Raw genomic sequence first — 17,069 nt, 5'->3', positions numbered from 1 at the left:
ACCTTACTCAAAGGGGCAGCTTCAGGGAACCTTGTTGCTGCACACATAATTGTGAGAAGATATTGATTACCCGACTTGGTACGTGGGAGAGGTCCAACACAATCAATCAAAACAAGTTCAAATGGCTCTCCAATGGCAGGAATGGCATCCCGGACGTGCCCCCATTATGTTACAACCCTGGCTCTAGGGAAGCAACATCAAGGACACAAAACAAGTTTACCAAATAAAATAAAGTTTATTAAATAACAAAAAGGAGAAAAGAAGGAACTGCGATGAAAACAAGCCAAGCTACTGCCAAACTGGCTGCAGGATCAGATAGAGAGTGAGAGCATGTGTCCTGGAGTTTTAAATGGCTCCTTTCAGGTGATGTCAATTAACCTGTTGATGAGGAGCTACTGAGTAACTGCAACAAAACACACGTTAGAACACTCTCACATAACAACTGTATGCTTTTTTTGTGATCACATTTTTATTTATTTTTATACATACAACAAACATCACAAAACACCAAAAAAACAACAACAGACATCATCCACACACTCTGTGTTCATATACATGCTCCCTGAATAACTTTGAAATATATAAGACGATGAGCCAATTCCCTAAAGGCCAAACTGAGGTTAGACCACACCCCCTCCCAAGTCGACAGATAAATTAAGGTCAGATAATTCCTGATTCCAAACAGATTTGACAGAAAAAGGCATTGCAATGCGATCAATAATACAGGCCTGCTTCGTCCATACACCCCTTCTTGATCATTGAGATCTTGTGATCTCTGTCTACTCATCGTACCTAGATGTAGACTTAAAAAAAATGAGGTGATCATGCTTTTGCGACTGCAGGTCCGAAACTCTGGAATAGTCTGCTGCTTCATATCAGATAAGCCCCCTCTATTTCTGCTTTTAAGTCTGCTCTAAAGACATATTTCTTCTCTCTAGCCTTCAATACCCCTTGATCATTGGTTCAACTGTTGTTTTGTTAGTGTTGTGTTTTAAATTTGATAGACTTGTTTTATCAATCTTATTTGAGTTTTTATTTTATCCTGTGCAGCATTGGTTGTTTTTAAATGTGCTCTACAAATAAAAATTGTATTGTATTGTATTGTATTATCACAATTATATTTTTTTTATAATTCTGACTTTATATCTCGCAATTCTGACTTTATATCTCGTAATTCTGCCTTTATATCTCACAATTATCACAATAATCTCAGATTTGTGAGAAAAAGTCAGAAAATAAAACTTTGCTCGTAATTGCTTTATTAATTTTTTTATATTGTGGCGTTCATCAGTGCGTGAGTTCATTACTACAGAAATAACAAAATAATTGAGTTTTCCCTAGCTGAACCTGCACTCAGTTCTGCGTGATTCCCGATGTGGCGTTCATCAGTGCGTGGGTTCAGTACGATGGAAATAACACAGGCTTTGTGTCAGTGAGTTTGTGATGAGGCGTCAGACATAGCTGCGTTCACGCTCTACTAGAGCTTTCAATCAGACTCTCATCCGATTATCTGCATGCTTGAGCCGCCAAATGATTAATATTGTGTAAATTAGAGCCGGTGTGATTTGTTCCGTCTCTCTGACTGACGCGGCTCTGAAATGGAGTCGTCTCTTAAGAGTAATGAAGGAGTGCGTCGATGGCCAGATTAGAGCGCTGCGATCCGTCGCTGGAATATACGGATGTTTAAGAAGATAAACACTAAACACTCATTCACGTTTATCTGGAACTAACTAGGGCTCTACATAACCTACTAACTAACTGTCGGTCCATATTTTAACCTCTTCCGTCAGAAGTTACCTTATATAACCAGTTAAATTCATCAGTGTGTTTGACTTTAGATGGACGGTGGAAAGTAAAGTAATGTAATGTTGCATCCCCTGCTGATGATTTTCACATTATCTGTTATGTAGCTCAATTATCTTTAAAATTACATAAATTGATTGAAGTAAATGTCTTTTGCTCTTCATTTTCTGGACTGTGGTCAAGCATAACTGATGTGTCATAATCCCATCAAACCATCAGAGATATTAAATATCAGACTGCCATAGCTGGTGATACATTTAATATTTATGACATACAGTACAGGTCAAAAGTTTGGAAACATTACTATTTTTAATGTTTTTGAAAGAAGTTTCTTCTGCTCATCAAGCCTGCATTTATTTGATCAAAAATACAGAAAAAATGTAATATTGTGATATATTATTACAATTTAAAATAATTGTTTTTAAATTTATTATACTTTAAATTATCATTTATTTCTGTGATGCAAAGCTGAATTTTTAGGATCATTATCACATGATCCTTCAGAAATCATTCTAATATGATGATTCATTATCAAAGTTGGAAACAGTTCTGCTGCTTAATATTTTTTCAGAACGTGATACTTTTTTAGGATACTCTGATGAATAAAAAGTAAAAAAAAAAAAAAAAAAAAAAAAGAAGCTATGTTTTTAAAATATAAATATTTTGTAATAACAATATACACTACTGGTCAGTAATTTGGGGTCAGTAAGTTTTTTTTCTTTCTTTTTTTTTTTGTAAATAAAATCAATACTTTTATTCAGCAAGGATGTGTTAAATTGATAAAAAGTGATAGTAAAGAAAATATATTATTAGAATATATATTATTAGAATTTTTTTTATTTATTTTTTAATAAATGCAGTTCTTTTTTAACCTTTTATTGATCAAATATATTAGACAGCAGAACTGTTTCCAACACTCATAATAAATCAGAATATTAGAATGATTTCTAAATGATCATGTGATAGACTGGATGTTACATGTGACACTGAAGGCTGGAGTAATGATGCTGAAAATTCAGCTTTGCATTACAGGAATAAATTATTTGTATTAAAGTATATTCAAATAGAAAACTATTATTTTAAGTTGTAATAATATTTCACAATATTACTGTTTTTTCTGTATTTTTGATCAAATAAATGCAGGCTTGATGAGCAATAGAAATGTTTCCAAACTTTTGACCTGTACTGTATGTGATGATTTTGAAAAACTATATAATGTATATATATAACTTTTAATAATTGTATAGTGTGTATATATATTTATTATATATATATATATATATATTATATATATAGATATATATATATATATTATATATATATATATTATATAGATATATACATATATATATATATATATCATATATACATATATATAATATATAATATATATATATATACTATATCCATATATATATATATATTATATATACATATATATATATTATATATATATACATACACTTTTAATAATTGTATAGTTGTGTATGACAGTTGTTTTATTTGTAAATCAGACCAGCTTTTCAATATAATGTATATATATAACTTTTAATAATTGTATAGTTGTGTATTACAGTTGTTTTATTTGTAAATCAGACCAGCTTTTCAGATATTAATAATGTTAATATTTCTATAAAATATTTTATACTGTGGATTATCGCTGGTGAATTTGATGGTTCAATATTCAATATATATTTTTACTCATTTTGAATAAAAATCTAGTTTAAAGAATCAAGTTTAAAAAAAACAGTGGTAAACACAACCTAATGTTTCAAGTAGATTTTTACTCTACTTAGTTTGGTATCATATATATTAATTGTATATTATATAACTTTGTATTTAATATGATTGTATAATTGTGTATTATCTCAAAATTATGAATATCACTTTTATTTGTATAGCTCTTGTAAGGGTGGTTTCTCTACAGTGGTTCAGGCTGTAGGATTGCCGCATGACTAAAGAAACGGTGTCAGCACGATGGTATAACTTTACTCTCTGTTCTATTTCCACCCACTGCCACTTATACCAACGATGGAAATAAGCACAGTTACAATAGCTAATTATGTGCGAGAGCGTTGCTATTGAGTGACTATATTGTATTGCAATAGGTAGCACTTTAAAGTTAATATTTAGTTAGCACATAATTAATAATTGAAATGGTTTAATAACAATTTTTTGTTATGGTTACACTTGAATTGGTTACAAAATAGATGAAGGATGGTAAAACATAGTTAATTGTACCCAGCATGTATGTAAAATATTACCTGAGATATTATCTCAAATAAAGAGAGAGAGAGAGAGAGAGAGAGAGAGATGGAGAGAAACATTGTTTCAAAGCGACAGAAATGTATAATTTTAGCGTTTCTAATATCTCATAGCTATAGTCATGTTAATGATTTTAGATCTGGATGATAGGATTGTTTAATTTGGAGATGATATAAAACATCAAGCAGATGAGATTCGCTATCAGAATGCATGTCTTTTTTCGTCTGTATATGAGTACAGTGTGATATATGCATAATATGGAAGAGGATTATTAATCTGTAATGTTTTGGTATCGTTTAACATTTTGGTGTCCTGACAAACCTGGATATGTTCCAGTAGATGCGTGAGGTGTTTCATATCTCTGATGGTTTGATGGGATTGTAATGCATCCGTCACACACCTGAGAAACTGATCTGAACGCTCTTCTGTTATCTGGAGGTGCTCTGAAATCAAGGAGCATTCGATCTGGACATGTCCCTCTAGATGGATCTCCCAGCTCTCTAATGAGCGTCCCGTTATGAATGGAGTGCCGGCGCACCTTTATAACACCGCAGGCCTGTGTTTGTACTCGCGCTCGGGACGGAGGAAGAGAAATATTGTCCATCTCACACTAATGTTCCTGTGCTGTCCACTTTATAACCGAGAGACAGAAGCACTTCAGTGTTTGATGGAATATTTCGGCGGGAAACAAATGTCCAGGACGGGACGCACTAAATTGGAAAGAGAATAGATTGAGTCTGAGACTGAAAGTGCTGCTGTTTTCAGCGTACAAAACAAACAAGACGTGACTGCTTCAGTTTCACACAGATTCACATTATAAACACAGCAATTCTACAATTAATTACAAAGAAACAGCAAGTAGTGAACATTTAATGTTGAAGTAGAAAGATGGAAGTCAATACTCCATTAATCATTTAATTTACAACAAAAATATTTATTTATTTATTTATTTTGTGTGTGTTCATGAGTGAGTGTGTGTGTGTGTGTTCATGAGTGAGTGTGTGTGTGTGTCGTGTGTGTGTGTGCGCGTGCGTGTGTTTGTGTGCGCGTGCGTGTGTGTGTGTGTGTGTGCATGCGTGTGTGTGTGTGTGAATGTGAATGCGTGTGAGTGTGTGTGTGTGTGTGTGCGTGTGCGTGCTGTGCGTGTGTGCGTGGGTGGTATGCGTGGGTGGTGTGTGTGTGTGTGTGTGTGTGTGCGTGCGTGCTTGCGTGTGTGAGTGGGTGTGTGTGTGTCTGTGTGTGTGTGTGTGTGTGTGTGTGTGTGTGTGTGTGCGTTTTGTGTGTGTGTGTGTGTGTGTGTGTGTGTGTGTGTGTGTGTGTGTGTGTGTGCGTGCTTGCGTGTGTGTGTGTGTGTGTGTGTGTGTGTCTGCGTGGGGGTGTGTGTGTGTGTGTGTGTGTGAGTGTACCTACTTAACCATATTTTGGGGATTTGTAACCAAAAGTGAGCTAAACCTGACAAAATCTCCAAAAACCTCCCTTTGGGGACGTCCTCGTGTGTAAAATTGGTATAAAAATAAAGTAAACAAAGTTGTTGTTTTTTTTTTTAATTGTAAAACGAAAGTTTCCTGTAAGGGCTAGGGTTAGGTGTAGGGTTGGTGTAGATAGAATATACAGTCTGTACAGTATAAAAACCATTATGCCTGTGGAATGTCCCCATTTAGATAGCTAAGTAAATGTAAGTGTGTGTGTGTGTGTGTGTGTGACATATCAGGACACAACTTTGTATAATGTCATGGGTATGTCACAGGTATTACAAGGAGAGGGTGACTTATGAGGACATAACCCATGTCCCCCTTTTTCCAAAACGCTTATAAACCATACAGAATGAGTTTTTTTGAGAAAGTAAAAATGCAGAAAGTTTCCTGTGAGGGGTAGGTTAGGTGTAGGGTTGGTGTAGGGCGATAGAATATACAGTTTGTACAGAATAAGAACCATTACGCCTATGGGATGTCCCCGCAATTCACAAAAACAAACGTGTGTGTGTGTGAGAGAGAGAGAGAGAGAGAGGGAGAGAGAGAGAGAGAGAGTGTGAGTGCGAATGCAAACGTGACTCATGTTAGACCCCTGAGACGAGCGGAGCGTCTGTGTTGTGTTCAGTGGTGTGTGTTGTGTGTCTTGATGGGATTCGGGTGGTGAAGGTCATCTGGAAGTGGCTTCAGCTGAAGCTGCGTTTGATGTTCAGTTTTCAGTCGTGTAGTGTTTGAAACACAGGTCATGATGAGGTTTGATCAGCGAGGAAAGCCTGTGCAGCTCACTTCAGATAAACAAACACACACTTTGTTATTTAATAAACATCATTCACCATTATTTAGATGAATTATATTAATTCATCTAAACGCGTTTTCACCATCATTCTATGTATGAAGGCTGTTTTTGAATGAATATAAGTCATCTAAACAAAAGAGTGCTGGAGGCTTTCATTCATCTTCTCACTCTTTTTATAATTATGCTGCTATGTATGCTTTAAGCAATGTTTTTAAATTCGATGAAACACATATACAGTGATGACTGTTAATGCATATGAAAAGAGTTTGGATCTGGACTGATTTTTGTAATATAAGTTGTGCTATTTTAGATTTTAAAAGCTTTTTTTAGAGAAATTCATATGAGCTATAAGCAATTAAAACATTAAAATTAAATTAGATTAAACACATGCTTTATTATTTATTAAGGTTCATTAGAGCAGAATTATTGTTGACTTATTATTTATTAAGGTTCATTAGAGCAGAATTATTGTTGACTGTTAATGTACAAATAACCAACAAAAAAACCTAAACTAATCTCTTTACTTTTATGATTATACCATCTACTTTTTATAGTGGCCACGATATTTGCAGATTTTCACACAGCACAATGCCACAGATGTTTTGAGGGGAGCGTTCAATCTCTGCAGGAATGTCCACCAGAGCTGTTTCCGTGATTATTTCTACCCATCTACTTTCAGAAAATCTGGCAGTACATCTACAACCGCAGACCACGTGTAACCACACCAGCCCAGGACCTTCCAGCATCTTCACCTCCAAGGATCAAGGGCAGACAGGCTGCAACAATCTTTGGCATAAACCAACTGCAAATTTGGATTTGAATTTGATCATCGTCGCTTGCTGCTGCAGTCGTCGTCGTACCCGAACTTGAAGGGGCATGCTCACATTGGCATCTGGCATTAACTTGTACAGGGCAGATATGGCGTCGTGTGGGTTCAGTCAGTGTTCCATGTTGGCGGTTTATGGTACAACACACCGGTCAATAATTTTTAAGGTCTGATTCCTAACTCATTGTTTGTGCCATTCATCCACGACCATCACTATTAGCTAAAATACACTGGAACAAAACAGCCCAGTTCTTGCAACGCACCGGACATGTCTTTTTTTGGGATTGCCCCCATTGTTTCCATTTTTCTGCTAATATCCAGCAACTTCACACAGCCATTGAAGAACTCCCAGCAATCAAAAACTGAAATCACTCTAAGACTGTTTTGCTAGGCAAAATTTGTATGTACACTATCTGGAAGGCCTGTTTCTCTCAAATATTGTTCACAATGTATGTACTGTACATGTGGAAGAATTGACAATAAAGCCGGACTTGACTTGAAATCTGGTTTTCAGTGCACATAGTGAGCCGCCTAAGGCAGTGCATAATCCATCCACCTCACAGGTGTGGCTCGACTCACTATCAAGATGACTGATTAGACAGCATGATTTGTGTGCTTTCTTTGAGTTCAGCTCATGAAAAATGGTGGCAAAAACAAGGGTTGTTTATAATTTTGTCCAGTGTATGTTCATGCAGAATATGTGCTTTATAAGTACTCATAAACAACCAATATGCTAGTATAATATGCATGTTAATAAGCAACTAGTTAATAGTGAGAATTGGTGCTTGAAATGAAGTGCTGTGGATTTGTTAAAGCATTTTACCTCCTAGTTACATGTGTTCAGTGTGATGTGATAAAATTAGACGTGTCCTATTAAGACCAGGCATCTGTACCTGACCAGCGTCTCGTTTCTATTTCTGACACACTGCAGCTTTCATTTCACACGGATGTGGAAATTAATTATAATTACGAATATCCTGTGATTTTTTTTTTTTCCCCATAAATTGCATGTTAGATATTTAAATATTTTCTGAAAGCTTACAACATTACCGTTCAACATTATATAATTTCACCAATTGACAAAAGAAAAGTTTTTTTTTCTTTCTTTAATTGCTGAAATGTTGGATTGAAAATAAAGCTAAGAAATTAAAGTCTTGCTGGTTTAGTCTCATGATGAAGATGCTTCATACGAACCTTTCCTGAGCGCTGTGTTTGCTTCGACTGAATGTACAGATGAGAGTCGAGCAGCGGTCAGGAAGAGATGGACTCCATGAGTGCCTGATGATCTGATGTGATTCACGGCGCTTCAGCTTGACATTGACGTCAGTTTCAAAGACTTTCTCTCGTCTGTCTTTCAGATTGAGGAACGAGCACCTTTTCACCTGCTCAGATTTTTACAGCGCTGCTTTCTGTGCCGGAGTGTTCTGTTCGGCGTAATGATCCCACACTGTTACCATAGCGATGAGCGTCAAACTCCAGGCGTCCTGCGCGGTTACAGTCTGCAGTATTCTGTATTTGAAAGCGCACTTGTTAGGGTTCAGGACATTTGACAGTCTGGACCGCTGCAAAACTCCCATTTCTGACCGACTTTGTTACATAATGTACACTACCTTACAAAAGTGCTTTTTTTAAATCAATTAATATTCTATTCGCCAAGGACACATTAAATTGGCAGTAAAGACGTATAATGTGACAAGATTTTATTTCAAATAAATGCTGTTCTTCTGAACTTTCTATTCATCTGTGAATCCTGAAAAATAAAATATATCACAGTTTCCACAAAAATATTGTGCAGCACAACTGTGTTCAACATTGATAATAATCAGAAATGTTTCTTGAGCAGCAGATCATCATATTAGAATGATTTCTGAAGATCATGTGACACTGAAGACTGGAGTAATGATGCTGAAAATACAGCTGCACATCACAGAAATAAATTACACTTTAACAGATATTCACACAGAAAACAGCTGTTTTACATTAGAATAATATTTCATAATTTTACTCTATCAAATAAATGCAGCCTTGGTGAGCAGAAGAAAAAAAATCATTAATTATTCCAAGCTTTTGGCCAGTAGTGTAGTAGCATGAGTGAGTTTGGCTTCAGTGGAGTGTTTAATCAGAGTCTGTGAGCAAACATCGCTTCTGATTATCACTACAACACCTGCCGTGTGTTTCACTGTGTGTGTGTGTTAACAGTAATTCCCTGGTGAGAGTGTGTGTGTGTTTGAGTGTGAATGTGTCGTGTGGCATTGAGAGAACCTCATCAGAACTCTGAAGTCACTGTCAGCACACACACACACACACACACACACTGATAAACAGATTCACGGCTCCAGACTGAGATGAACGGAGAGTCCAAACTGAGTCCGAAGGACAGAATTCATGTTTATTTCATCCCAGTCTGGATTCGATGCTGTCTTGTTCTGTCTGTCATCTCATTCTGACTCACAGCTGCTCGTGTGTGTGTGTGTGTGTGTGTGTGTTGATGCTCCGTGTCTTACTGCTGCCTGATCTCTGATGCTGTGATCTTCCTTATCGCTCTCTTTTCTCTTCTTCCTGATGTCTTCTGTTTGTGTGTGTTTTCTTTCCTTATCTTCTCATTCCATCGATCACTCTCCTCTTGTTCTGTTGTGTTTGCCCCTCCCCCTCACATGCCCCACCCCTCCCTCCCTCTTGCCCCTCCCTCCCCGGTCACAGAGGCCACGCCCACCGCCCCGCCCCCCCAGCACTATGCGCCCCCGTTGCCCCGCACTTCCTCTTTGACTTACTCCTCTCCTCCCCCACCAGTGTCCCCGAGCTCAGGCGTCCTCCCCTCCGCCCCCCGTGATGTGGCCCCCGTCCTCGTGTCCAGCCGCTTCGTGCGCCTCGGCTGGCGCCCCCCGGAGGAGACGCGCGGGACCGTCCTGACCTACACCGTCTTCTTCTCCGAAGAGGGAATCAACAGGTACGTCTTCATCTGTGGGCGAAACTATATCAACCAATAATATCATGGCCTTACATGTTTCAACCAATCACTTCTTAATCCATTCCTTATGAATATTCAGTTGTAAACGCATCAAATGTGTAGTAGAAATATTATTATAAAACAGATAGTTCAGGTCCTTGATTCTGATTGGTTGAGCCGTGTTCGAAGCTGTTATAAATTACTCTACAAAGTAACATACATCTTTGTTTACATTTGTGTGTTGCTTGGCAACCACTTTGTTGCAACCACAACTGTTTCTGAGGAACTACATTGTTTGGTGGAAGAATACTTTTTATTAACATCATTACTCTTTATTTGCTCTGTTTTATTTTGTGAAACCTTACTACATATTTGGAATAACTGTTGTATAAAAGCACTAAGCCCCGTGAAGCCGTGGTTTACAGTGAATTTATAACAGCTAAGGGGCGCTGTAGGCACTCTGCTTCACGTCGTGTATTCACTGTAAACCATGGCTTCTTGGGGCTTATTGCTTTATTGTATTGTTGTCCGCCTCAGACTCATTATAACTCAGGTTACTTTATAATGGTGTTTTTTTTTTTTATGCTAAAGTTAGTTTACTACATTATATGAGCTACCAATGCATTATAAATCTACAGTAGTGGTTATTTTTTTTATCAATTAATAATAAAATAATATATTTAATTATATTATTAACAGTATATTGTTGTTTTATATTCCACGTGTGTGAATAATACTCAAGAATAATATATTAATTAATTAAAATATTATATTTATGTTAGTATATTATTAACAGTATATTGTCCATATATATATATATATATATATATATATATATATATATATATATATAAATTAGTGCTATCAAATGATTAATTGCGATTAATCGCATCCAAAATAAAAGTTTTTGTTTACATACACACACATGCATGTATATAAGAACATTTTTATGTTTATATATTAAATATATTTATATGATTATAATATAAATATAAAAATATGCACGTAAATACATGTAAATATTTTCAAAATATGTGCTGTATGTGTGTGTCTTTATATGTACATAATAAATATACACAGAACACGCACATTTATTATGTAAACAAAAACTTTTATTTTGGATGCGATTAATCGATTGACCACTAACATATATAAAAATTTGAAGATTTTCAAAACAATAGTTTACAGAAAAAATAATTGATTTCAGTTTACATCTTGATATTTTGCAGTTTATATTATGTTTGTTAATATATTTTTAGTAATATTATTATTTTTTGTTATATATTGGAAGTGGAACCAAAAATTAAAGTCAGTATAATGCATTCTCAAATGTAAAAGAAATGTTTTAATAAACTAACATTAACAAAGATGAATTAAATATTATAAAAAAAAAATATAGTCCTTATTGTAGTTTCATGCTGGTAAATGCATTATCTAATACTAAAAAAAGAGACGTTATTGTAATGTGTTAAATGCTGACATGATTCACTGCAGTAGTAAACACAAACTAACAAAAACTGCTTGTGTACAACATTTATTTTTCATGTTTAGTGTTCATTTATAACATTTACCAATATTAAAACAGTACAGCTGAGCTGAGAGCATTATTCTCTGATTGATAAATGAAAACATGGTCAAATTAACAAACACATGATGTGAAGATGAGCAAAGTGTGTTCACTAATGCATTCATGAGCCCAGATCTGATTGAATTTGACTGACTGTTCCAACGCTGCTCTGTTTGCGGTCTCTTCATTAATCTGTGTGTGTGTGTGTGTGTGTGTGTGTGTGTGTGTGTTTGACAGGGAGCGCAGCGTGAATGTGACGGAGGCCGAGGGTCTGCAGCTGACGGTCAGTAATCTCCGACCGGAGGCCACGTACTCCTTCAGGGTGGTGGCGTATAACGAGCAGGGGCCCGGAGAGAGTTCAGAGGCCATCCGACTGTCCACACAACCAGAGAGTAAGAGTCACCTCAACTCAGCTCGAAATATACACCAGAACATCAGTCACACACACACACACACACACACACACAGACACACACACACACACACACACACACGTACACACACACGTACACACACACACACGCACACACACACATGTACACACACACTTGCACACACACACACGCAAACACAAACACACACGCGCGCGCACACACACACACATACAAGATCTGCTGCACACACACACGCACACACACACACAAACACAAACATACACACACAAACATTACTGTCATCTGATACCCTCAACTCACACACACACACACACACATGTACACACACGCGCACACACACACACACCACAACACACACTACACACACACACACACACACACGCACACACACACACACACACACACACACACACACGCAACACACACACTCACACACACACACACACACACACACACACACACACACACACACACATGTACACACAGCACACACACACACACACACACACGTACACACACGCGCACACAAAAAGTACACACACACACACACACACACATACACGTACACACACACGTACACACACACACGCACACACACACACACATGCAAACACACACACATACACACACACACACCATCAAAAAACTAAAATAATAATAATTACTTAATAAAATAAACTTAATTAATAATAATAATAACCTTAATTTCAACATTTCTCATTTTTGCAAAATAAACTTAATTTCAACATTTCTCATTTTTGTTTAGTTTAGGTTGAGGTTCTAAAATAAATAAAACTCAAAAAAAAAATGAAAAGCTAAAACTTAAAAAATTATATAGGCACATATAAAAGAAAAGAAATATAAAATAAAAATGACAAAAACACCCAACAAAAAATACTGAAACTTTTTATAGTAGTTTTAAAAAGTAAATTAATTTTATTAATAATTTGCCTTGTATTTTTATACTTATCTTTTATTAGTTAGTTTTAGTAATTTTGGTGTCATTTCTGTAAAAAATGTTTTGTCTACATAGTATTTTCTCGAAGTTTTGTTGTTTTTAAGTACAAAAGGTGTTCACTGTAACAAAGCATACTGTAGTTAAACACAATGAATACTAATCAGCAAAATCTCAAATCCAAAACAAACGATGATTCTGCAGTGCATTCAGACACATGAAGAGCCTGTGTGTCTCATCTGTTGATGGTAATGTGATCCTTCATTAGTTCTGGTTCCCGGTCCAGTGGAGAACCTGCGGGCAGAAGCTGCGTCTGCTTCGTCCATCCAGGCGTCCTGGGATCCTCCGTCTCACACCAGCGGCCCGGTCCAGAGCTACCGGCTGCTGTGGACCGAGACCTCCACCGGAAAAGAGCAGGTCAGATTCACAGCCACAGAACTATATAAACCTGGTTATTATATTATTATAACATGTCTGTTTATTAGTATTATGACAGAAGTCTGACCTGTTTCTAAAAGCATGCTGGATTGTAAAGCTGCTGGCGGCCGAGGGCTGTGATTGGTCGGTGAAGGCTTACTGAAGGCTCATTAGCATGTAGTTTTCTGACTGCGGTGTTTCTTCAGAACGTGGAGGTGGTGGGTCAGAGCTACAGGATGGAGGGCCTGAAGAAGTTCACGGAGTATTCGTTACGTGTGCTGGCGGTCAATCGTCACGGTCCCGGCCTCTCCGATAAAGACATGCTCATCACCACGCTCTCAGACGGTAAGAACAGGGTTTATTTATTTATTTCTTTATTTTTTTGTTATAATGTGTTATTTTAATATCAAGACTTTTTATTAGAGTTTAAATTGATATTATGAATTATTTTGTATTTTTATATTTTCTGCTTTGTTTTTGTTATTTTCACTGGCTATATAGTTTTTATTAATTTTATTTCCGTTCTAAATGAAAATAAAAAATAGCTGAAATAAATGTCTTTACATTTTTCTTTTCAATTAATATTTATCTTATTTCAAGTAATTAATTTTTTTTTACAGTTTTAGTTTTAATTTTACTTTCCCCAGATTATTTATATACTATTACAGTTTTTTTTATCAATATTTTAAATCAGGTTTTATTTTTATATTTTCCATTTTAGTTAAAGTTTAGGTGAATTTGTTGTTTTATTTAACGAGTTAACTAAGTTAGAGTTGAGTTAATTTGATTTCATGTATCAAACATGTCTTTTATGGGGTTTTATTTTAGTTTTAGTTAACTATAATAACCCTCTTCATTCGTGATTCCCGTTGTCCGTTCGTCTGTCCCTTCATCACTGAACACATATTCCAGTCGTCTGATTCATGACTGCCATCAGGTCACAACATCAGGAGATATTTCCATAAGCCATCTACTTAATCACACATTAATGATGGCTTTGATTTGACAGTCATATTCTGGCCGTCACATCTGAAGTGTCAATCAATTTCACGGCGTGTCACTCAACTCTGACAGACTGACATGAGACGTTTGAGACACGTTTGATTTGTTTGCAGCTCCACTGCGTCTCCATGCAAGAAGCAGCCGGGATCTTCCCTCCAATTCAGTTAGAGTCCCTGGAGAGAGAGAGAGAGAAAACACACACACACACACACACACACACACACACACACACACACACACATGCCTTCCTGATCAAAAAATGAATATATTTATTCATAGTCGCCATCTTGGCTCAATTTGTCACAATGCATTCTGGTACTGGTGCATCAGATTTGTCCAGGAGAAGCTGTGCGCGCTTTTTTGTTTGGATGAAAAAAATTTAAATAAAATAAGATAAAATAAAATAAAATACAATGTTTTAAAAAATGTATAAAATAAAATTAAATATATTTTAAAATATTAATAACATGTAAACATAAAATGTATTTTTTAATATTAATAAAATAAAACAAAAATTAAATATTTAAAAAAATTCTACAATAAAAATATTTTGAAATATTAATAAAATAAAACAGCCTTACATAAAATGTTTAAAAGAAATATTAATAAAATAAAATATTTTAAAAAATAAAAAGAAAATATATTTTAAAATATTAATAACATAGAACACAAACTGTTTTTTGAAAATATTAATACAATTAAATATTTGTAAAAAATTTATAATATATATATATATATATATATATATATATATATATATATATATATATATATATATATATATATATATATTTATATATAATATTAATAACATATATACAAATATTAATAAAATATTAATAAAAAGCTTCAGTTTCGTGATGTTAAAGGCGTGTGCCATCCGTTTGTTCATCTCTCGTGTTTCTCTGTAGCCTGAAGGCAAACTGTTTTAGCAGCAGCTCAATGCCGCAGCAGTGTTTGAAAGGTAAAGCAGGTTATATTTCCCAGCAGCCGTTCTCATTAGCTGTCTAACATCAGGCTATTGATTTATGTGTTAACCTCAGGATTATGTTTGCAGTAATTGTCAAAGATTCAATCGCCGGCTCTTATCAGCATCACCCAGCTTGAATTGTTTGAATGGAGTCTGTCGATGTCATGCTGCAGATTGGGATGCAGTGTCACGGGATGCAGAGATGTGGATGGACACATTACATTTTATTTTATTTTATTAATTTATTTTAGCATTAAGAGATGCTTTTATCTAAAGTGACTTACAAATGAGGAATACAGTAAAATATATTATATTATATTTATTGTATATTTTAATCTATAAGCCTGACATAATAATTAATTTTGTGAATTTCTCTGTTCTGTAATGTTAGTAAAGCCTGCAGTGCTGAAATCAGCACCAGTCGTTAAAAATCCCATCAGTCGAGCACTGGTTTATAGCTGACGTAAAATGAGGAGATGCAGCACGTGGCTCTTTAAGAGAGACAGCGAGACGAGCACGAGCTCCTTAACATGCTGCTCAGACCTGCTGCATTCTCCCACTTGCTCCGATCCAATCCCATCATGCACTCCTCTGATTCTTTGTCTCATATTGGCGTGATTTTCTCCAGATGTCTGTGCAAGCAGCTCAACCCGCACGTGTCTTTCTCTCATTGGCCGCAGTGTCTCTTTGCATTAGCTTCAGTGCGGCTCTAAGAGGCTGTGGGAATTTATTGCGTGTCAGCTTCCATTAGAGACACGCGGCAGAATGATTCAAATGAGCCGCTGCTGCTCCTTTCCCATTTCACTGCTTAATTAAAGGCCCTCGTGTCACGCTAATGAAATTGTGTGATGGCATTCTACACACATACACACACACATGCACACACAGAATCATGCACACGCATATCCATGCACACACACGTATGCGCGCATATGCATGCACACACATCGCAAATCACGTTCAGTGGGGGGGTGGCAATGGCAAAATCACATAAACACTCATGAACATGCACGTGCATGCACACACTAACGAAATTACACATGCATACATACACAAACACCCATACATGCATATGCATGCACACACACTCGCACACACACATGTATGAGCATGCAGACACACACACACACACACACATGCATGTATGTATGCATGCACATACAAACACTCAAAAACACAGGCATATGCATGCTGACACACACACATATGCATGCACAAAATCACACACCTACACACGCATTCATGAACACACACACTCGCGCACAAACATTTATGAGCATGCAGACACACACACACACACACACATGCATGCATGCATGCACATACACACACACATATGCATGCACAAACTCACACACATACACACATATTCATGCACACACACACACACATGCATGCACAAAATCACAAACATACACATGTATTCATGCACACACTCACACACACACACACACACACACATATGCATCTACAAAATCACACACATATTAATGCACAAACACACACACACATATGCATGCACAAATAAACACTTACACACACACACTTTCTCACACACAGTCTTTAGGTTAATCCTGTCTCCATACTATTAGTCCAAACTCATGCAGTGAGTCTTCAGATAACCTCCTGACCTGCAGAGCGTCTCAGATACGGCCTG

The 17,069-nt window shown here is 36.2% G+C and overlaps 1 protein-coding gene across 3 annotated transcripts in view; it reads left to right on the top strand.

Moving 5' to 3' along the window:
- Nucleotides 1-17,069, top strand: part of LOC109053098 (netrin receptor DCC-like) — a 199,352-nt gene that overhangs the window by 125,828 nt on the left and 56,455 nt on the right. For all 3 annotated transcript variants that reach the window (XM_042751244.1, XM_042751241.1, XM_042751233.1), the window contains exons 8-11: nt 9,950-10,106; nt 11,911-12,065; nt 13,292-13,440; nt 13,647-13,785. In XM_042751244.1, the coding sequence (XP_042607178.1) occupies nt 9,950-10,106; nt 11,911-12,065; nt 13,292-13,440; nt 13,647-13,785 (600 nt within the window). The remainder of the gene's footprint in view (nt 1-9,949; nt 10,107-11,910; nt 12,066-13,291; nt 13,441-13,646; nt 13,786-17,069) is intronic.

Source organism: Cyprinus carpio, chromosome A5 (assembly GCF_018340385.1).
Source record: "Cyprinus carpio isolate SPL01 chromosome A5, ASM1834038v1, whole genome shotgun sequence".
NCBI lineage: Eukaryota > Metazoa > Chordata > Actinopteri > Cypriniformes > Cyprinidae > Cyprinus > Cyprinus carpio.
Note: the sequence above shows the minus strand (reverse complement) of the source record. Positions and strands in the feature narration are given on the sequence as shown.